The sequence below is a fragment of the Pogoniulus pusillus genome, chromosome Z (assembly GCF_015220805.1).
Source record: "Pogoniulus pusillus isolate bPogPus1 chromosome Z, bPogPus1.pri, whole genome shotgun sequence".
NCBI classification, from domain to species: Eukaryota; Metazoa; Chordata; class Aves; order Piciformes; family Lybiidae; genus Pogoniulus; species Pogoniulus pusillus.
In genome coordinates this window covers 103,768,765-103,792,254 of record NC_087309.1, presented here as the reverse complement: position 1 = coordinate 103,792,254, position 23,490 = coordinate 103,768,765, and the positions used below count along the sequence as shown (strand labels likewise).

The 23,490-nt window shown below is 40.5% G+C and overlaps 1 protein-coding gene across 19 annotated transcripts in view; it reads left to right on the top strand.

Annotated features, from left to right (window-relative positions):
• Positions 1-23,490, top strand: part of ELAVL2 (ELAV like RNA binding protein 2) — an 83,133-nt gene that overhangs the window by 23,799 nt on the left and 35,844 nt on the right. For 5 of the 19 annotated variants that reach the window (XM_064140838.1, XM_064140839.1, XM_064140841.1 and 2 more), the window contains one exon: positions 21,714-21,804. The exons of 8 other annotated variants lie outside the window; for them this stretch is intronic. In XM_064140838.1, coding sequence (XP_063996908.1) covers positions 21,733-21,804 — 72 coding nt within the window. In that variant the 5' untranslated portion in view covers positions 21,714-21,732. Of the gene's footprint in view, positions 1-925; positions 945-21,713; positions 21,805-23,490 lie in introns of those variants that run through there. 6 more of the 19 variants (XM_064140837.1, XM_064140849.1, XM_064140846.1 and 3 more) reach the window with 2 other exon arrangements.

Sequence of the window (23,490 nt, the reverse complement as noted above, 5' to 3'; positions counted from 1 at the left end):
TTCCTGGGTACTTTCCATCCATTCTGTCCCTAGCCTGTAGCACTGCTTGGAGTTGTTGTGGCCAAAGTGTAGAACCTTGCACATGTCCTTCTTAAATCTCATCCCACTGGCCTCTCTCACCCATCCAGCGTGTCACGGTCCCTCTGACTGTGACAGATAGACAAGTTTGAACCACTTAAGAGATGATGGAAGCTTCAGTAACTCTTATCCTGGTTGCAGGAAAATGGGACACAGGCTTTTAATACACTCTGCTTGTGTTCAGTGCTGTTTTAATGACTAGAGCTGGTGCTAGTGGTTAACAGTACTCTTGTTGCATACTAAAGTTTTGTTAGTCCATTAAAGCACTATCAAAGGCACTTGAGCTATATTAATGACTGGAGTGGTTCAGAATTTTAGACACTAACAGGCACTTTAGGAGATTGTCTAATTCAACTCCCAGTATAAAGCAGGGTTATCGTAGTGCAGGCTGCCCAGCACAGTGGACTTCAGATGTCTCTTGTTCTGCCCAGAGACCATCTGTATCCTTTATGGGCAGGTTGTTCAGTGCTTGTTCATGTTCATTCTGAGAATGGGAGGTCTTTAATCTGCGTAACAGTTCGTAGACCTGTTAACAGTAAAACTGAAGGAGAAAACATTAATTCCTCTAACAAGTAATACTCAGCTTTAATCTGCATTTGAGACTGCTTGGATTCTGCTGCAGCATGAAATTCTGGTATATACTACTTAAAAGTTGTCTTTTTTTTTTAAAGTTTGTGTTTTATTTTGGAGCTAATGGATAAAATACTCATTCGTAATGTTCACTGAAAATTTTATTTGCATGGTGGCATTTACCTTTTCTGTTTGTGGTGTTGGCTTTTCTTTTTTCATGTTTTGCATCAGGGATGCTACATGATGGCTTTCTGTCTATAAACTGATGCACCAACAGAAATGACATACTTTGGAAGGTAAAAATAATTTTCTTGCTACAGAAATAGATAAGTATGTTTGAGCTAGTTCTAGCGTCATTCTGGTTTCGACAGACTCAGCATTTCCTCATCCTAATTTAATTTCTAAATAAAGGATAAGAATAATGATGAAACTGAAAATGAACTGTCATAGGTCTGCGAGCTCAGGAAGAAACTTTTGTAGTACTTTTCAATGTCATTTTTTGTCAAAGGACTCTTACTTGGACAAGTTTCATTCACAGGACCCTTGTGAGAAAATGTTATTACATCCATACGGCATCACAGCCAGAGATTATCTCTTTGTCTCTTGAGAGTCAAAGTACTGTAGGTTCTGGACTAGCTTTGTGTGAGAAAAATCTGAAGAGTTAAGTCCCTGCAATTATCTTTGTTCTGAGTGGACCAAAGTGAACTGGAACTACTGCTTTGCATGGTTTGAGCTAGAGTGAGGAACTTCAAAGAGAAACTGTCGTGTTAGCTGACTTGATGGGTGTCAGCCTGTTTAGTTTTTGTGGCACAAATAAGAACTCCCTTGCTTTAACAGGTTTTGACTCGAGTCTTTTATTTTGAGCAGAAGAAACAGCAGATGTCCAAAGTCTAATTGTGATGAAAAGGTAGAAGACAGGCTGAATCTGTGCAGGGTATTCTATGTCTACTAGTCGTAGCACTTCTAAGCAGTAACTTCAGTTGGCAGGTTCATTACGTTCCCTGGCTTATCAGAAAACCAGGCCTATAGTGAGCACACCAAGGCTTGCGTGGCTCTCTCAAGTCTTAAAGAGGAACTGGCCATCTGTTTTGGGTTGTGTTTAGCTGTCACTGTTTAAATAACTTCATTCTGTGCCAAAACTTTGTGTCCTGCATACCAGTTGAGCTGAGCCAGTTTGAAGAATAGAAAATAGAATTAAAAGGACTTTGGTAGTCTGTACAAAAATGAAGTGTTTTGTGAGCTAAGGAAAAGTTATTTTGTGCCTCATGGCCATTAACACTTCCAATAAGCTCGAATCATTCATTATATGAGATTTTCTGGTTGTGAAGCAGTGTTATCCCTGTATGACAGATTGTGCTGAGGAGGAAGGTAAGAGTTTAATTTGCTGAGTTAATAGATAGAAAGAAATTTAGTATAAACAAATCTGAATGGCAGTGGAACACTTGATGCATGAAAGTCACTCTTAAAACTGAATTTAATGAAAGGGGTTGAGTAGGGTAGTAATTTGGGAAAAGTGAAGTTGATGTTGTATGTTGACACCACTTGGCATAGTTTCCTTTTTTGAGGTCAAATTAATCTTCAGATGCCAGGTGTTATAGTGCAGTGTGCTGGATAAGTATCTGGTGTGTCAAAACTTAATATTGAATGCACATAATTTTTGGAAAGAAACAAGTAGTCTTAAATAATCTCAACGGTAGAATAAAGATGAGACTTGATTTGTCTATTTTTTGAACTCCAGCTGTCTTCTGATGCAAACAACTGTTTTTGAAGCGAGACTTTTTCACAGAGTATGAAGGAAAATGTTCAGAAGGCAATTTACCTGCTAGAATTGTGTGAGATTGTTGGTATGGTTTATGAGACATTGGAGAAAACCTGCTTGAAGAAACAGCTTGTGTATTGAAGCATTTTTTTGTGCCACATGTTTGTTGGAACCGTTCCAGGAAGCAAATAGCTTCCCTTATTTAAGGCACAAACAAATGATGCTGGTAATTAGCAGTTTCTTTTGATGGCTGTATATGGCTACTACTTACCACTATTAAATTTGGGATTTCCTATTTTCATGCAGGCACTACGGTTTGAACTTGGGCAACTTCAGGTGCAAGGAAAGTTGCCTTTTGAGTGTGTTTGGAGTTGCAGGTGGAACTTGAGGTATTATTGGTATGAAGAAGCAGAAATGAACTGCAAGGCTGTGTTTCATCTGATAGTGCCCTGGGTAATTAAGTGCAAGGTTATGGGTTGGATTTTTTTTTATATTCATGATTTATATGTGTTTGTGTACATGCACTGCTTGCAAGATGCAAAGGGTGATGACCAAGCTTTGAAACTTAGCATAATAGTCGGATCTACTCTGGCATCAGTGAAAAGTGCTTTCACAAATCCTCAGATGTGGAGGAAACAGCTTTTTTGGATTAATTTCTCGCTGAATTTGAGCAGCCTAAATAGGTTTGGATCAATGATTTAAATCAGTTATCTCTGTTCTCTACCCATGTTTCAAGAAAGGTCTTTGCAAGTATATAATTTGGCTTGCTGTTTCCTCAGGTATTCTGGATTTTTGAGTCCTTCTCAAGCTACTGAAATATATACTCTAGCTGTCATGGCAGGAGAAGGCTTCAAATGGCTTATGAACACAGAGAAAACTTACTTGTCACTTAAAGGAGCAATATCCTTAATTTAACATCTCTTCGGAACTTGACCAAATCACTCTGGTGAAATTGCTAGGAAGTGATAGCAGAGAGAGTCTGTGTTCCATTTTTACAGTACTGTCAATTTTAATAAAGTAACTGAGGTAGCAGCCAGTGGTACCTTCTGTGGATAGGTTTTCTAATACATTTTTACATTTCCAGCTATTTCTGTTCTTGTTCAAATTCAGATGAGTTTGTGTGCACAGTTAGTAGGAATGAAACAAGTTTAATTTCCCATTTAATGAAGCCTCTGCCTGGCTTATGCCCAGAGGTGGTTACTTGCTTTCTAGTTTCCTAAATTTAGGAGAGGCATGGACAATATTGGAGATAGCCCAGTGAAAGGTAAGGAAGGAAATGAAAGGACTGGTGCAGACTCTTGCCAGTGGTGCCCAGTCATTGGAACAGAGGTAATGGGCATAAACCCAAAAAGAGGAGGCTCCATCTGAACATCAGGGAACACTACAAAATGTAAAGGTGACCAAGTATTGACGCAGGTTGCTGACAGAGGTGGTAGTGTCCCAGCTTGGAGATGGTCAGAAGCTGTCTGGATATGGTCCTGGGAAGCTAGCTTTAGGTAGCTCTATTCAAGCAGGGCGTTGTCTAGAGGTTACTTCCAACCTCAAAACATTCACTGATTCTGTTGATCACAATGTATATGGTGTTTTATTGACCTGAATTTCAAGTTTAAGAAACAGATGCTGCTGTTGGAGCATCTGTGGAAGCTGGAGCTTGCCAGGGTCTACAAAAATAGGTCTGCAGGTGAAAGGTAATTTTTGTGTTCTTTGTAGATTGTGAAATCTTCTCTAAATTCAAATTCAGTCAAGAAGCTTGTGAGCTTTGTTGTTGAATTTTACTTTTTGGAGATGGCTTTATGTTTGACAGTGATACTAAGCATTATTGTCCCTTGCTAGGATATTTGTTCACCTAGTAATAAACTTAATGTGCTAAACTTAGGAAGCCCTTTGAAAGCCCTCTGATTAGAAAAAGTCTGATGTGGATAATCGTTGGGTTTTCAGACAGGGTGGAGGCATGATTTTTTCAGCAGTGATTTGATTGACAAGTTGGTGGCACTGACAGTAGTGGTATGGCTACTGTGTATCTAAAAGCTATTTCCTAGAAGCTGTTGAGACATCTGCCTATAGCAGCTGTCTGTACGAATTGATTACTGGTAGCTTTTTAAAAAAGAGTAAGTGAAATGAACAAGGCTTGAAATAAAGGATTCCATGTAATGGAGGGCTCCCAGTACCTTAAAGATCTCATTCAGACATTGTCAGTTTATCAGTGGTAGGGCTTAACATGTCAGTTTTGAATTGGAATGTCATAGAATGTCTTTAGTTGGAAAGGAACTTTAAGATCATATAGTTCCAGCACTAATGCCATAGACAGGGATTCCTCCCACTGGACCAAGTTGCTCAGAGACACATCTAATCAGGTCTTAAACACTTGCAGGGATGAGGCATTCATGCTTTTGGGCAGCCTGTTCCGGCATCTCATCACCTTCATAGTAAAGAAGTTCTTCATGTCTCATCTGAATCTACCCTGCTCGAGTTTGAGATCACTGCCCCACGTCCTACAATCACATGCTCTTATTTAAAGGCCCCTTTCCAACTTTCCTGTATGCCCCATTCAGGTAGTAGGAGGCTAAAGTCTTTCTGGAGCTTTCTATTCTGCAGGGTAAGCAGGCCCAGTACCCTATTAGGAGAGGTGCACCAGCTCTCTGATTATATTTGTGGTTCAGCTTTGCAATACAACTGTGTCCTTCTGTTGGGCACTCTAGAGCTGCCCAAGGTATTCCAGGGAGGGTCTCGCAAGACCAGAGTAGAAAGGCAGAACCTTCATCCTTGACCTGATCACAATGCTGCTTTTGTTGCAGCCCAGGACACAGTTGGCCTTTTGGGCTGTGACTGTACTTTGCTGGCTCATATCAAGTACCTCACCAGCCAGCATCCCCAAAACTTTATCTGCAGGACTGCTCTCAATCCACTTGTTACCAAGCCTGTATTTCTGCTTGGGGTTTGTCAGACCCAGGTGCAGGACCTTGCAGGTTTTCTTCTTGAACTTCATGAGGTTGGCATGGGCCCACCTCTCTAGCTTGTTAAGTTGCCTCTGGATGGCTTCGTTTCCCTCTGGTGTTGTGACAAAGCCACACAGCTTGATGTCATCCATAAACCTGCTGAAGGTATACTTAATCCTACTGTTCATGTCACCACTGAAGATGTTCAACACCACCAGTTCCAGTACTGATCCCTGAGGGACTCCACTTGTCACAGGTCTCTATTTAGGCATTGAGCCATTAATCAGAACTCTGAGAGCAACCATCTACCAAATTCCTTATCTGTCCCATCTACCTAATTCCTTATCTACCCTGTAGAGCATCCATCAAACTTATGTTCTTCACACATGACACCAGGATGTCATGAAGGACAGTGTTGAATGTTTTGCAAGTCCAGGAATATGATGTTCATGGCTCTTCCTTATCCTCTGTGACCCCATCATAAAAAGCCACAAAACTTGTCAGCCAGGATTTGTCTTTGAAGCTGTTTTGGTTGCTGTCAGCTAGCTCTTTGTTTTCCTCATGCTCTACAGAGTCTTTGGGAGGATGTGCTCCTGGCTTGTACCTCCCTGAGATTTCCTTATCTCCTGTTTTGAAAATGGGGGTTGCGTCCCTGTTTCAGGTTAGTGGGAACTTCACCAGATTGCCATCAATTTTCAGCTATGGTAGAAAGTGGCTTTGCAACTTCAGTTCCCTTAGGGCCTGTGTATGAAACTCATCAGGTCCCATGAACTTGTGCACCTTAAGATGGTCTTAGACTTTGTCTTCTACAGTAGGCAGATTTTGCCAGCCCTTGTCTTTGCCGTCTCTAACGTAGTTAGTGTGGTTAAAGCCCTTACTGCTGAAGACCAAGGCAGAAAAGTTGCTGAGTTCCTCAGCCTTCATGTCCTGTGTGACCAGATCCCTTGTTTCCTTCTGGAGAGGCTCCACATTTTCTGTGTTCTTCCTTTTGCCACTGACATCGTAATAGATTTTCTTGTTACCCCGATGTCCCTGGACAGATGTAGTTCTACCTGGGCCTTATTTCCCAAACTTATTTCTGGCTGCCTGGACAACCTCTTGGTATTCCTCTCAAATTATCTATCCCTATTTCCATTTTCTGGAGGTGGGTGAAGGTCTCTTCTAGACACTACTTTTTGTAGATGTTATTAATAACATACTAAGATGTCAAGTTGTCATACTTGTAAGCTTTGAGCATCTGGTTTTAGCTAGGAAACTTGAACTGGTATTCCCTGTTTAGTTTTGTGGTATTGTGCAGCACGAGTGTGTGGGGAATACAGCTTCTTGGGATGACAGAATTTGTTTCATTGGGGAGTTAGTAAGAATATTTCCCTCTATAATGAGCTCACAAGATCAAATGGTTATGTGCTGTTGATTTACTGAATCACAAACACTTCTCTGGAAACCAGAAGGAGCAGACAGTCCCAAGAGTAGATTGGTCCCTGGGATGAACAGAATCTGCTAGGTCATTGTATGTTCATGCAGTTTATTCTGGGTCAGGTAGTACAATTTTGATAGGTTTGCCAACCAATCAATGTTGCTTTTCTTCACTTGCTTGTCAAGTGTGCTCTCTTAGCCAGCTGAATCTCTTCTACTACCTAACTACTTTCTGAGGTCTGTAAAATATTCCTAGTGCTTCTTTTCTTGTCTCAATAAATGCAGAAATGTACCCCCAGAGCCATACCTCTTCTTAGTGCTTCATAGGAGAATTTTGCTAATAGTGTTGGTCTATGTAGTTAATCCACTTAACTAGTGGATTCTGTGGAGAAATACAACAATCATTACTCTACGTGAGCAAAACAGAATGTAACAGACTGGTCTGACAGTTGGGAGACTGCATCACATTTTTAAAATACTGGAACTAAGGATAGTTTTTCGTAATGTGGATACTTTTTTTTTCTTTCTACCATTTTGTGTTAGTTCCTGGTTTACTGTTCAAAGACTTTCCCTGCCAGCACTGTTCTTGTTGGGTTTGGGACATAGGAGGCTACTAAGGGGGAGAAACACTTGCTAACTGTGGTATGTCAATTCTGAAAAAGCACTTCACTGAACAGGTAGTGCTTACAGATGATTTGGGAAAGTCTGGATGAATAGAACACAATGCTTTTGGTGCTGTGTGAGAAGAGAATTAGAGAAGCCGTTCTGGGGAAAACCGTTCTAAATTTAGGCCATAGTGCTTGAGCATACTAACCTACTTCTGAAATACCTGTTAGTGTCTCCAGCTGGAAGACTGTTTAAAGGCATTGCTACTGTATGCTGCAGCTTTGTGGTGTTGATCTAAATCTTGATGTTTACCTGACTTTTGAAAGGCTTATTTAGGGATGCTTACTTAATTAGTTGTGTGTTTTTGTTGAAGTAGAAAGCTGTGAGATCTCTGTAGTGGTAGTTTATTATTATGCTTTTTGTCCCTCCCTCATTCTGTATTTCCCAGTGGATTTGTGAACATTTTCATGTGTTTAAGAGCTACTGTGAAATTAGTGCAGCTGTCAAGAGTGGATTGTTCTTAACCAACTTTGTCCAAGTTGCACCACCTGTAGTCACCTGTTGGGAAAATGAACAAGATTGGGTTGTTCACCTAATCTCAGTGTGGCTGATCATCAGCCCTGATGGCAAAATAAGTTACCTTCACAAAGGGAGGATTTATGTTTTTCGGAGTTTAAAGCCAGCGAGTACTTCAGAGATTGAGGAATGCAGACATTGTCTACCAGAAACCTTCTGAACATATCAGGTAGCATGCCCTGTGTAGTACAGCCCTTGATAATGTATCCAGGAGGTTTCAAGGTAGATGTGGTGTTGTCTGTGATGGTTTTATGTGCTTAGCTACAGTATAGAGATTGTTCAGTCACTGATGGAGAGTACAGCCAACTGGAGGATGCTGGAAACTTGGAAAGTGTTCAGCCACTGAGCTCTGAGATGTGTCGCTTCCATTGTTGTAATAAGCTTTTCTTTGTGGTTCATTAGATGCAGCTGCAGTGAATTAGAACCAACTTAAATATAACTGCTGATTTGCTTTGAATGCTCTAGGTATTTTTGTCAGACATACAGCCAGCCTTGCTTTCCTTTTGAGTCCTTACTAAAAAGAATGTTTAGATATGAAAGCTAAATACATTTTGAAGGAGACTGTTTTTGAGTTTGAGCTATGTTCTAAAAATGATTCCAGCTTGCCTTTTCTATATGCAAAGGATAAAAATGAGTTGAGGAGCTGGTAGTTTAGAGACACCCATGTGATTTCTCTCTAACCTCTTGATACTTAGCAGACTAAAAATAGTTACCATATGGGATGTCTTTATTGTGAGGACAGCCTCTGCTACTTGCCAACCTTTGTGTTGAAGCACTTGCTGTGCCTAAACATTTTTAGCGATTTCTTGAAGTAGATGAAGTCATCATATGGCTTTGAATGAGAGCTGCTCTCATTGTACACAGATCTAGGAAGAAAGGTACTTACTTCTCTGAATTTAGTAGGGTTGGATATTGCAGAAATCTGTTGTTTGTTTTTTTCTGGGTCTCGCTTAGATCTCAGTTAAAAACAAAATGGAGAAAACTTTGATCTCACACTGAAAAATAACACAAATTTTAATCTTAACGCCTGACCTTTTACCAGCTTCTGTTGCATAACCTTCTAGCAGCCTAGTGAGAATTTGTAGTTTCAGTGGAGGTTGTTCAGAGATGTTCCTGATAGACCTTAACTTCAGTAGTTCTTGCTGTTGTAATGAGTTCAAAAGCTGCTGAGACAAGTAAGAAAACATAAAATATTTGCCTATGCTGAGTCCATTTTCCACCAATGCTGTTGTATGCAAACAGAATGATGCTTACAGAGCAGTTGCATACCTGTTCCTGGGCATGTAGTAGAGAAAGCAAATTCTAATCTTGAACACACTAGAGTATCACATCCTATAATTAGTGTAGGATTCTGCTGGCAGTTTTTGATAATTTTGAAAAAAGTTTCCCATAGTATGACTGTTTTTTTTTAATTCCCCTTCCCTACCCTCCCCCCCAGATTGCAAATTCCTACAAACTCTTTGCTTCATTAGTCAAACAATACTTTCATGGCAGATCTTCAGTATTAGGACTCTCTTCTTCATGGTTAACTTGTGCAATACCCTGATCTCATTCTCTTGTTTGTCTCTTCTGATAGTATGGACTTAATCTAGAGTGACTTGTAAGTTTGTGGCATTGTGACTCAAGTCATAGTAGTCCCTGAGGAAAGGACCTGGAGGTCTTGGTTGATGAGAAGCTCAACATGAGCTGCCAGTGTGCACGTGCAGCCCAGCCAGCCAGCCATGTCCTGGGCTGCATTCAGAGAAACACGGCCAGCAGGGCAAGGGAGGGGATTCTCACCCTTTACTCTGCTCATGTGAGACCCCACCCGGAGTACAGTGTGCAGCTCTGGAGCCTCCAGCACAGGAACGACATTGAACTGTTGCAGAGAGTCCAGAGGAGGGCCAAGAAGATGCCCAGTGGGCTGGAGCACCTCTGCTATGAGGACAGGCTACAAGAGTTGGGGCTTTTCAGCCTGGAGAAGAGAATGCTTCGAGGAGACCTTCCAGTATCTGAAGGGGACCTACAGGAAGGCTGAGGAGGGACTATTTACAAGATCTTGTAATGGACAAGGGGCAGTGGGTTTAAACTGACAGAGAGGAAATTCAAACTAGATGTTAGGAGGAATCTCTTTACAGTGAGGGTGGTGAAACACTGAATAGGTTGGCCAGAGGGGTTGTGGATACTCTCTACCTGGAGGTCTTCAAGGTCAGGTTGGTGAAGCCTTGAGTAACCTGTTCCAATGTGAGGTGTCCCTGGCTATGGCAGGGGTTTGAAACTGAACCATTCTATGATTGTAGTTTTCACAGCCTCCTCATACACTGGATTTCTAGAAGTCTTTGGGAAGAATATAAGAACGTTGCACGCATATGCAGTGAGGAAATTGAGGGCCTTCTTGGAATTAAATATGGCATGCTCAAAGTAAAGAACTTCTTCCTAAAGTCTAATTAAAATCTACCTTTCTCTCTTATAGAACTGCTGCTCCTTGTCCCGTTGGTACATGCCCTTGTAAACAGTCCCTCCTTAGCTTTTCTTGTAGGCCCCCTTTAGGTCTACCCAGAGCCTTCTCCAGGTCACATGGAGGAAAAGATTACTGGGAATAGTGAGTATGTATTCATACCAAGGAAATCATGCTTGATTAGACTGACGCCTTCTATAGTGTTGTGACCAGCTGGATAGATGAGGGGAAGAGCTTTTGACATCCTCTTCTGACATCCCAGTAAGGAAGTGTGCGTTAGATGGGTTGACAGGTGGATTGAGAACTAGCTGAACAACAACAGAGTACAGAGGGTTGTAATCAATGGTTCAGGGTCTAGATAGAGGCTTGTGTCTAGTTCTGCACTGTTCAGGACTAAGTCCAGTCTTGTTCATTGTCTTCCATCAGTAACATGAATGAATGGACAGAGTGTACTCAGCACACTTGCTCATCATAAAAAACTGGGAGGAGTGGCTGACACCAGAAGGCCTTGCTGCCATTTAGTGAGACCTGGACTCAGACCTGGTCTGTCTTAAGAGTGTGGCCAGTAGGTCAGAGGAGGTTCTTCTCCATCTACTCTGCTCTGATGAGGCTGCAGCAGGAGTGTTGTTTCCATTTCCAGGGTCCTCAGTTAAAGATAGGCAAGGAATTTCTACAGAGAGTCAGTGGGCTACGAAGATGATTAGGGGACTGGAGCATCTCCCTTGAGAACAGGCTGAGAGAGCTGGAGCTCTTCAGCCTGGGAAAGAGAAGACCAAGAGGTGATCTTATTGATGCATATAAACACCTGAAAGGTATGAGGATGGAGCTGGGCCTTGTACATTGGTGCCCAGTGATAGGAAAAGAGGCAACAGGTATGAACTAGAACACAGAAGGTTTCACTTGAACTTAAGGAAACTTTACTTTGAGACTGATGGAGTTTGGAACAGGCTGCCTGGAGAGGCAGGTTGTGGAATCTTCTTCTTTGTAGGCTTTCAAAACCTACCTGAATGCATTCCTGTGCAACCTGATCTAGATATACCACTGTGAACAAGGAGGCTGGACTAGGTGATATCCATAGGTTGCTTTCAACCCCTACTAGTCTGTGATGCTATGAACATCAGTTGCAGGACTTTGGTATGGTTAGATGAACATCTGCAGTTTCGAGTCTCAAATCAATGTCTTTTTAATATAATGTATTTTTTCAATGTTTTTACTGCAGGTGCCAGCTACTGTTAGCCTTAGGCATCTGACCCTGATAACAGTATATCTGCTTACAGTAAAAGAGCTGTAAAGCTTTTGCATTACCCTTTCTGTACAGGCTGAGCACTTACAGATCTTTCAGCCAAGACACTGTCTTGCAGAACTAACTTGCAGGTAACTTGCATTGACCATGAGTTTTGTACAGCATTTGTGCAGGATTAGCAGTAAGAAAGTTTTTCTTTCTGCTTTCCCCCAGAACACTACAAAGCAACGAATAAACTCAAAAAATAGAGTATCGACTGGAAAGTTTATTTTTAATACAGAATAGGATAATATGCCCACAGAGTGAATAAGTAGATGAAGGTATATTTTGACTCTAAAATGTTTTTAAAATAACCCTGTGTTCTTGGTCTTTGAATATGTACTTAAAATATGCAACAATCAATTAATTTTTTTGATGTTCTAGGTGGAGTTGTGTGGGTCATTGATACCAGAATTTCAAGATTTACAAGTTCTGGTCTGTGTATTAGGAAACAGGTGGAAGATAATTCTACTATATTGTATATTATTTTGGTATCAGGGAGAAGGTGGAATGATGACACTACTTCCAGGAAATTATGTCTTTAAATATAGTGCAAATTAAAAGAAGCCATGCTTTCTGGCTCAGTATAGCACTTTGTATAAACTGACTGCTTTTACAATTTTGGCTATCCTGATTGTAAGTTCAGTTCCAGAAGTGGATGATTGTCCTATGGTTCTTAGTTATGCTGGTCATTTAAACGCTTATGTTTCAGATGTGGGCAGCTTAAATGAGCAGCCTGTATGAGTGAATAGTATAGAGTAAATTGATTTCTTCCGGGTGGTGTTTTTTTTTTTTTAGCTACACTATGCTGACACTTAATGAAACAGACGTTTTCAAACTCGTTTCTACTATTTATTGCATCTCTTGGAATCTGACTGGCACTGTTCTGAAAATGAGGTCTGTAGAAATTCAGCTCCTACAGAGAAAAACTGGTGTAGCGTCTACCTTTCCAGCTTTTCAAGATTCTGTTTAGCTGCTCTGATAAAACACATTCTTGATGTTGGTAGAGTAGGAGTAGCCTGTAGGTCAGAAAATTCAGTATAAACAACTGTCATCTTTTTTGCAATATAAAAATGCTGGGAAGAAAGACATACTATTTCTGAGCAGCTTCTGTTAATTTACTGATACTTCTGGCATGTCATCTCCTTCCCCGAGACTAATGTTCACCCTTTGGAGGTAGTCTTGTTGCTGTTTTGGAAGCAATTTTTTATGAAACAAAGACAAAAACTTTAAGATTCATTTCTCCATGTCAGAGGAATGTCACAACATGAAACCCACCCTCTAATTTTCAGTTTTTGTCGACATTTGAGAGTCTTTGCGTGCCATAGCAAATACTGGGATAACCAGGTCTTAGCTTCTGACCTCAAATGTGGGTGCGCAGTGAAAGGAGCAGACCTTCTGTACTAGAGAGTGTGTTAGTATAATAAAAATATGCAGGCTGGTCTGTATAGAAAGGTAGGGTGTCTTCTGAAGTTGGATAATTGTATTTTTGACCTGCTGATGTTGACAAAATAAATTTTTAGTAGCTGCTGTGTGTCTTCTGGTGATTGGTGTGCACTGATACTGGTCAGGAAAAAAGTTCATTTGGAGCTATGTGCTGTTGGACTGACTTTGTTCTTGCCATCATGTCATTTTGAGACTTCTCACAAATTCCTTGCAAACAAGTCTCTTGTTTGCCTTCATAGTAAAGTTGGAAGGTGTGCACAGAATAAAATAAACTGGGAAAGATACAACTGTGAGTATGTGGGAGCTTTGTGGCTGTGGTGTATTTTATGACCACTATTTTTCTTGCCATTGAATTTAGCATGTAATTTTGCTATGAGTTTGTGTATTCAGTTTCTTGATACAATGATTAAGAGTGAGGTTCTCATTTCAAAACTAATTTGAAAGAAAATTACTTGGAATTTGCTGTTACATGGTCTAAATATCAGTTATGTCTGTGCAGTATTTAGTGTGTTAGATAATAGAAATGTCTACAAGGTAACAAGTTGAAGTTTTAATAGTTTGTGCATTATTCCATGCCAAGTGTTGGGCACAAAGTAATGCAGCTTAAAAAAAGCAAATGAAAATACATATGTTAGCCTGTGTCAGGAACAGAGATAAGTCAATTTAGTGATACATAATTTAATGGAAATGGAAGTACTGGAAAAAAATAGAGGTGGAATTTGGATACCGCTTTACATGAGAAAAAGGTTTAGAGAAAGATAATGTATGGAAGCCAAATGGCCTCAAACTTATTTTCTGGACAGAATGACAGGTAAATATGATCAGCAGTATTAATCATGCAGTGTTAGATTCTTAAGATACTCAAAAAAGTTTCCCTGCATACTGTCTGCTATATTTCTGTTCTTGAATTTCTTTTTGCAGGGTTTCCCATCCATAGAGGTCAGAAATCTGTAGGACTTGGTAAGATTTCTGTGCTTACTGGAAGCAAGAGCAAGATTATTTTAAAATAGGAAAACTTAAGTATCTATCTCTCTGCATTTCTAATTGGATTATACAAATAGATTTCTCCACATAAGTCATCTCAGTAGAGCATATGGATCTGCCATGTTACATCTGTGTTGAATTATTCATTACTCGTATAGAAGGATTAAGGAAGTTATCTTCGTCTGCTACTGGAAGCTTTTGTGCTGCATTCATGGAACCACAGTGACTTCCTGCTCCTGTGCTAAAGCCTAGTTTGTTTTCTTTTCTAAAAGATGTGATTATTAACCTCACATCATTAAGAATGCTACTTAGACTAGAATTTTTTGTTACTCAATTATGAGTTGTTGAACAAGAATGCCTTATTGGTATTTTCCCTCATTCTGGATAATCTTAAATGTTGGTGTTTTTTTTTAAAGACGTGAAGTAATGGAAGCCTCATAAAACTGTTAAAAGCAATCTGATCAGCTCACTGTAGAGGGCAGAAAGTGCTAATTGGAAGTATTTTGATTTGAACAATGTTTCTCATACCCAGCATGAAGCAGGTCGTACAGCTCAAGTCAGTTCTACACATGCCCATTTTTTAACCTTACATGTAACTTTTAAGGCCTTTCATCAATGATGAGGAGCAGATATTTACTATTTGAATAGTGTTTAACATCTGTATGACATCATGCAGGTCATTGAAGCTGTTTTGGACAAGGCCATATTCAGTGCTGTTTAGATAGTTTGCTGTGATATCTGCTGTAATGGTGAATTCATGGCAAACTCCATCATATCTTGCCCTCTTGTTTGAGCACTTGTCTTAGTAGCGATCTTTACTTCCCCAAAAGATTTAATGGTTTCAATCGTGGAGTTCTTCCTTCCTTACTTACTGTATATTTGAGCTCAAAATTCACTGTGAGAGTAAAAACCTCCTCTGAAGGGAAGAAACCTGGGGGGTTCATTCTGTGGTTTGAAGGGGTTAAGCTGTGATGGAGGTTCCAAATTCTCAGTCTGGCCTTGTAGGTCTGCTGGGGCACACACTTTGGAGTTATCTCCATTACTGCTGGGTTTTGGGCCCAACTGACTGCAGTTTACCAGGTAGCTGTGAGCAGTAGGAGTGCTGCCATGTGAAATAAGCAAAGCGAAGGCTTCTCCAATTGTGTCATCTTAAATCTAGAAGATAAGTCTAGGCATTCATTGATGGCTTCTCTGTTGCGTTGAGGAAAGCTGGTGTCAGGAGGGACAAAACCTTTTAGCTACATGCTCTCTCAAGGGGGAGAGGAATGGGAGAGTAAATGCAGTAATGAGTGGCCCTGAAGTTGACACTTGCTTTGATTGGGAAAATACTATTTGCCCTTTTTTTTATTTTGGGCATCTCTTTTGCAGTCAGGCTAACCTGATTTGCTTTCTTTTCCTGCCTATTGGTAAAACTTAAGCTTTTAAAATTGCCAGTAGGGCAGAAGGGTGTAAGTGTATCGTGAAAGAAAAGTTTTATGCAGTGAGGTAAACACTGAAAAATTGAAGTAGGCATCCCAACGAGTTCAAGTGGAGCAGGCGCTGTGTGTCTAAAAGTGGATGTTGACTTTGAAACCCTTCAAGCTATCAAGATGCTGTATTTCAAGAGTCCTCAAGTTCTCTCCTTTCACCCCATTCAATCGATTTTCTGTTACTCTCAGTAGGCTCAAGAGGACTTCTGACGTGTAAAGCTGAAGGGAAATGTCTGCAGTAAGATACTGTTGCTTCTTGCAGGATACATGTGTGTTTTGACAGAATTGTATTGCCTTAGGGAGCGCTTTGCTAGAAGGCTGGGAGCTAGCACACAAGACTGGGACAGTGTGCAGAAGTGTTGAATAAGAAGCAAAAACTGTAGCTGGCAAGATACTGTGAAAGGTAGGGTGCAGCTGAAAAGTCTGAGCACATCCTTTCCTTTAACCAGCCTCATTTCAATCAGATCTATATTTGTTCCCACCGTATTTGTGGTTTGATATTTTTTGAGGCCTCCTCCTGAGGAGGAACTGTTGTTGAACATTAGCAATATTGGCTGCGTTCAAACAGGTACAACATGACATTTCGTTAGGATTTCAGCTACAACAAAAGTAATTGTTTCCCCTGAGCTAGGTTTCAACTTCTAAATGAAAGAGGGCAATGAAAAGGAAGAATGTAATTTTGTGGTGAGTTCTTTCATCCTCTACATAAGCTAATTAATGCTGCATGTCAGTTGTCCTGCTCAGGGAATAAGTTACGCTGGTAAAACTGGTACCATGTGTCTAAATTGACCTGAATAATTAGAGAAAAAAATATTTTAGTTTATTGCAGTTTCATTTGAACTGATCACTTAACAGAATGTAGATGTTTTTCTTTATGGAAGATTATTGCAATTGATACCTTTCTGGCAACGTAGTGCTTTCAGTCAAACCGAAGAATCTTCTGCATGGTTTATAGATGACTCTGTGGTCAAGCAGTGTCCTCAACTTGTACATGCACTATGAATTTTTCAGAACTCCATGGCAAATCTTTATGCTGGCCTAATTTTTAATATTCTCTCTAAAAGTTTTCATTAGGTACATAATTTACCCTTTGTTCTTCTTTCTGCTAGAACTCATGCTGGTATTCATGGCTTTCTGGTTAAGCTGTCTTCAGTTGTCCACTTGTTTTCTCATTGCTTACCTAATATGGGCATATCTGTCATCATGCTTGGTTAGACATCAGCGGAGTATTTTGGAGCACATTCAGGAACTCCAAGATTTTGTTGCGTTACAATATCTGCTGTCAGGGACCAGTGGAGGCCACACTTCATTTCTGTGTCTGGCAAGATCATGGAACATATCCACCTAGATGCCATGTTAAAGCACACAGAACACTGGAAGGTGATTCATGATAGTCAGCATGGCTTTCACAGAATTAACCAGGTTGGAAAGGACCTCTTAAGATCACTGAGTCCAACCTATCGCCTAACCCTTCTAATTAACTAAACCATGGCACTGCCTCATCCAGCTTCCTTTTAAACATCCCCAGGGATGGTGACTCCACCACCTCCCCAGGCAGTCCATTCCTATGGGCTATCACTCTTTCCATGAAGAATTTATTTCTAATGTCCAGCCTAAACCTGCCCTGGTGCAGTTTGAGATTGTGTACTCCTATTCTGTTACTGGGTGCCTGGGAGAAGAGACCAACCTCTGTCTGGCTACGACCTCCTTTCAGGTAGTTGTAGAGAGTTTACCCTCTACTAGGGTAAAGTCTTGTCTGACCAACATAGTGACTGGTAAAGTGACTGTCAGTGGACAAGGGATGACTTGTGGATGTCAAAGGCCTCATGATCCTCCACGTACAGATTTGATGGGTGGACTGTTCAGTGGATAAGGAATTGGCTGGATGGTCACATCCAGAGCATAGTGCTCAATAGCCTGAAGTCCAGATGGAGAGCAGTGACAAATGGTTCCCTGTAAGGGTCCGTACCATGACCTGTACTATTTGATATTTTTGTCAATGATAATAGACAGTGGGGTCAGGGGCAACATCAGCAGGTTTGCAGACTCCACCAAGCTGAGTAGTGCTCTCCATGTGCTAGAGGGATGGGGTGTCATCCAGAGGGACCTGGACAAGCTGGAGAGGTGGGCCCAGGTGAACCTCATAGTATCACAGAATGATCTGGATTGGAAGGGACCTTCTAAGGTCATCTAGTCCAACTCTCCCCTGCAGTCAGCAGGGGCATCCTTGACCAGGTTGCCCAGAGCTCAGTAGAGCCTCATGTTGATTATCTCTAGGGATGGGACCCTGACCACCTCCCTGGGCAACCTGTTCCAGTGTTCCACTACCCTCGTAGTAAAGAACCTGTTCTTAACATAGATTCTAAGTCTGCTTTTCTCCAGATTGAAACCATTGCTCCTGGTCCTATCACTACAGGCCCTTGTAAACAGTCTCTTTCCATCCTTGTAGGTCCCCTTCAGGTACTGTAAGTATGCTATTAGGTCTCTCCGGAGTCTTCTCCAGGCTGAACAAACAAGAGAAGTTGAGGGTTCGGCACCTGGGCTATAACAATCCTCATTATCAATACAATAATGAGGATATTAGGGGTTGGAAGAGACCTCCAGAGATTGAGTCCAGCCCCCCTGCCGGAGCAGGACCATCATCTAGTGCAGGTCACACAGGAATGCATCCAAATGGGTCTTGAAAGTCTACAGAGAAGCAGAGACTCCATGACCTTGCTGGAGAATCTGTTCTAGTGCTCTGTGACCCTTAAAGAAGTTCCTCCTTATGTTGAGGTGGAACTTCCTGTGCTGTAGTCTGTCTGTTGCCCCTTCTCTTGAAGTAATAGACTGCAACCCTGCATAAAAGGGGTTCTGGCAACCCTGATACACAAGGTGCTGATACACAAGAAACTGGACATAAGCAGACAGTGCACATTTGCAGCCCAGAGCTGCATCAAAAGATGTGCAGTCAGCAGACTTAGAGAGATGGTTCTGGTTCTGCCATTTTATTCTCACATAGAGAAGACTCTCACTAGACCTCATCTAGGGTACTGTGTCCGGGTCTGGAGTCCTCGATGCAGGAAGGATTGGTATCTGATGAAATGGGTCCAGAGGAGGGTCACAGAAAAAATCAAGGATTGGAGTACCTCTGCTACAAAGAGAGGCTGAGGGAGTTTTTCAGCCTGGAGGAGAAGAGGTTTGCACCAGGGAGACCTGATGCCAACCTTCCAGTACTTGAAGGGGGCTTACAAGAAGTCTGGAGAGAGACCATTTACAAAGCCTGCAGTGATAGGATTGAGGAGCAATGGTTTCAAACTAGGGAAGAAAAGATTTAGACTGGATGCTATGGACAAGCTCATTACAATGAGGATGGTGAAACACTGGAACAGATTACCCAAGGAGGTGGTTGGGGCCCCATTCCTGGAGAGTTATTCAAGGTTCTGTGGCCTTGGAGACTGGAAACATCTCCTGTTACAGCTTCAGTTGCCTCTGAAGAACAGTAACCTGTTAAGAGAGGCAGATGTGTCTAATATCTGGTGACTCCTCACCTAGATTCAGGATATTGTTTTTTTTCTGTCATCACTTCTGTGTACTAAGATAATTTAGAAGTATGTTGTTGTGCAGTGCTTTTGGAGTGCTGTCTAGAAATAGGTTTTATATGCTTAATTTGATGTGAATTTTGTGTGTATGTGGCTGGGATGCACAGGTATGAATCAAAACAAGAGGCAGAAAGGCTTTGACCCATGACTGTGATGCACTGAAGATTTCTCCCTAGCATGTATACCTGAGGTGCTAACAGTGGTTGAAGGCTATTATGTTTTATCTTACCTTGGTTCTGTCTGAAGACTGTCAGGATCCATCCTCAGCTTCCATTTTCTGCTCAGCATCAGAAGTTGTGTATGTTGCATACCAAAAATGTGTTTTATGGGGAAAATTAGTAGGCCACTGTGACTATTTTTTTGCTGGCCTTCATCTTGCTAACTCCATTTCTAAAGCTGTTATATAAAAATCTACTGTTGATATAATTGGAACTGTTCTATGGCAACCAGAACTAATCACATAAACCATATGGCTTTTTAACTCCTGGTGTCTTTGGTCTTAGGAAGAAGCCTATTTGTTTCTCTGCTAGACAAACCTTATTCATGACTGACTTGAACTGCAGTTGATGTTACAAACAATAGGGTATTTGAATTTAAAATCTTTTAATTCACCAAGCACAGTTAAGTTTATTGGAAGGTAGATGGCTCCCAATGCTCTGCTCTGTATGTTGAAAAAAGGGAACTGCCCAGTTTGAACAACAGTACTCAGTTCTGCTTCTTTTCAGGACTGTAAAGAAAGTACATTTCTTCTCCCAGTTTCACTTAGTTGTTCTTTTCCTAACACAAATGTATTTTAAGACCACTCAGCTTCCTGAACTTACTAATTTCTTCGGTTTTGAGTGCAGTAACTGCTGAGCTGTTTTAATAAGCTGAAGTATAATATTGTCTCTGAGAGTCTAATAGTAAAAAGCTGTATTTGCTCCCTTAATGGTTCTATTGATTCTTCAGTACTGCAGTATTTTGCAAGCTTTTTTTAGACTATTCACGGCTCACTCTGTGTTGAGGACCGAAGTTTTGGGACAGCTGTGTGGTAGTTAGAATCTGATTGTGATGTGAGTACCTTGTGAAGATACTTGTGTAAACTGGAAGTACTTCAGATGAGAAGAGCTCTTTGAAGGCATTGTGAAGTCCTTGTAGTGAATTCAGCAGAAGTCCTGTGCGTGTGAGTCCTATGGGAGTTGTCCATCTGCAGCCCGTATCTTACAAGAAGCAAATCTGCCAGGTCACGGTGCTTTACTGAGAGTCAAGGAGACTGGAATATATCCTCCTACACATCACCACAGTCTCTGCAGGACAGACCGTTGTAGACTGACACTTCAGTGCAGCCTCTGTAATAAAATTGTCAGAATTTAAAAACAGTTGAGACTTTGGATTTTTTTTTTAATGTAATAAGCATTCCATTAAACATAGGTTATACACAACGAAGAACTTCAGAACAGCAGTTGTTAGCATTCTTTTGGGGGTTGAGACAAAAATGGTTTGCAAGCTTGCAGGTGATACTAAAATTTTGGTATTTTGTAAATTTTAAATTTTTAAAAAACTCTTCTTATCAATCTAAGTTAAAAATAAAGACCAGGCATGAAGTAAGTTAATACAGACTGAAGCAGCAAACTGAAGTGAAGGCTAATTTACATGGTTTTATAATGGAAAAAGATGTTTCAAAGTATGTGTATATATATATATATACACAGCCTGGATATGCAGCAGCCTTCCAAAAACTGGAGTCCTTTTATTAGTTTAGATTTATGGCATCTGCTAACCAGGGGCAAGAGGAATCTCTTATTTACACCAATCTCAAGCTGTGGCAACAGCCAGGAGTCTTCCTATTTATGCCATTATTGTGGTGATATTTAACATCTCGACTACTTGTAATTATCTGTAAATGGCCCATTAGCTTTTGTGGTATCCTCCTAGCACTGTTCAATTCAAATTCAACTGGGTTTGCTACGATGTTTTATTTAAGAAAAAGGTACTTGGGGACAAAAATCTCTTGCATGTTTTGCTGCAGTTACTCAGTTTGAGAAATCCTTGACTCGGCTGCCACTTGCATGTCCATTGGTACCCTTAAAAAGCTATTGCGAGGAACTTAACTGAATACTACCTGTGCAGGACTTTACTTAATTTTTAAACCCCAGGATTTTAAAAATAAACTCCATTCTAGCAATGTAGTTTATAGTCTTGTTTTATTTTTCTAGCTGGGAAGGGCATGTAAGGAGAGCTGTTTTTCACTGGTGCAAGGTCATCTTACGTGCAAATGGCAAATCAACTCACTATACTTTCTTCCTCTTCAGTCTTGAAGATGTAAAAAATTTCTTTTGTGGTAGAGTCCCTTGTAGGCATGGTGTGGTTCTAGAGGTAGTTTCCATGGTAGATGGAGCATCTTATTTCATGAAAGAAAAACAACTTTAGAACTGAATTTGGAAAGATTAGATTGGAATTGCCTCAAATCCAATTAAGCCACACTGCATGGACGTGCTGGGAATATAAATGCAATTACTGTAAATTTGTACAAACTGATTTGTTGCATTATCTTGCTAATCTAACATACGGTACTTTTTGTGTCCATATTGCAGACGGCAACTCCAAACTAACATGGCAGTCAGACTCTGTGATGTGGCTTCTCTGCTTAGAAGTGGTTCGTGGGCAGCAGAGCCTTGGACTGGGGTCTGTGGGATTTTTCTTAAATTCTGTAGGCTGCTTTTCTAACATGTTAATAGTGCTGAGGCCATACCAAACTCTAATCTCTCATTTGGAATGTTAACTCTCTCCTACATTTCATTACAGGCTGTAGGTTATGTCCCTATTCTGTGAGAACCTAGAGCACACTGGTGTACCATGACAAGTTTTTCTATAATCTGGTGATCTCCTGTAGAAATTATGCTGCAGTGGCTTGCCTTTCCTCAAATGTCAATTAGAATTTAGTACTAATTCAAAATACTTGGTGGATAATTGAAGAGTAGTATTGTACTAAAATGGTTTTGGTATGGTCTGAATACTAAATTGCAGTAACTTTAAAACCTGTATGCTCTGTATTTATGATTTCTATTTTAAAAGTATATGTACTTATTCTGAAAATTGTTTAAAAACTGTAAATTGATCTCAAACTATTTTTCTGGGTGGAAAATATTTGGTAACTGCCGAAGATGTGCTTTGTGTTTTATGAACAGTTGTATTCAGCCTATCAATGGAATATGCATTATTTGTACAACATATTATATCACTTCATTCAGAGCAGATGGTTCTATAACTGAGAAGTGCTGTAATTTCAGCACACAGAGGCTACTGCAGCTGTTCACTTGAACGTTGGCTTAGGATTTCATTCTTGCCACCTGAACATAAGAATAAATGTGTAATTAAGTGAGAATTGTTTGTCCTTGCTCAGTCCTGCTAATTTTTATTAATGAACACTTAAGTTTGAGGGGAGAAAAAGGAAATTAAGGGGGAAAAAGCAATCTGGGAGAGCTCAAGTCAGATCTTTTGTGGCTGCTAGCCCTTGCAGATAAACTAGTGTTTTGAAAAGTAATTTATCTTCATTAGGATCATCTGCTTTATCATCTTCTCAGCAGACTTGTTTCATTGAAGTGCCAGGAGCGGGTTATCCCTTGGAGTTTGTCACAAGGGAGGCAAATGTTGTTCGAGTTGTTGTTCCTCAGGGAAACTAGATCACAGTTTTATATTAAATCTTCTTAACAGACACATCTTCCCTTTTTTTTCTCTCCCACTTTGTGCCAAAGTAACATCTTGGAAAATTTGTGCAGATCAGAGAAATGTATTCCCAGGAATGTTTGCTTTGTGGTTTAAGTCACACAATTTAGCTCCCCATGTTTTTAGGAAATTTAAATTTACACTCCCTGAATACAGTTGACCTAATCAGTTTTTTAAGTATGTACTGGTGGCCTATGCTGCTTTGAACAGGATGGTCAGGACAGATAACCTCCTGAGGTTATGTTGCCATTTTACAGTAGGCATTTTTGTCTTCTAGAAATCCAGGGTTGGACTTCAGTGTTTGCTGGATTTAAAAAAAAAATTTTAGTGAAACTTCCTGATAAGTTCTACTTCTGTGTTGAAGTGTTTATTGCTGGAGAATTAATTTCTAGACTTTTTTCCTATGGATGTTTTCCTGTGTTGCTGGTCTCAGAGTAGTCTGCCCAAGTCTTGGATATTAGGCTGCTGTTAAAAATGCACTGTATTTACCAACTGTTACAATTCAGTGACTGACTGAGATGGCAGAGAACCTTTTCTGTGTTAGCTTGTAGGCAAGTACTGTCACTTCAACTGATTAGTGCTGTTACCTGCCAGTCATACAGTCAGTTACTTTGGGGTGAAAGAGTAGTTCCTGGAGTGGTGATT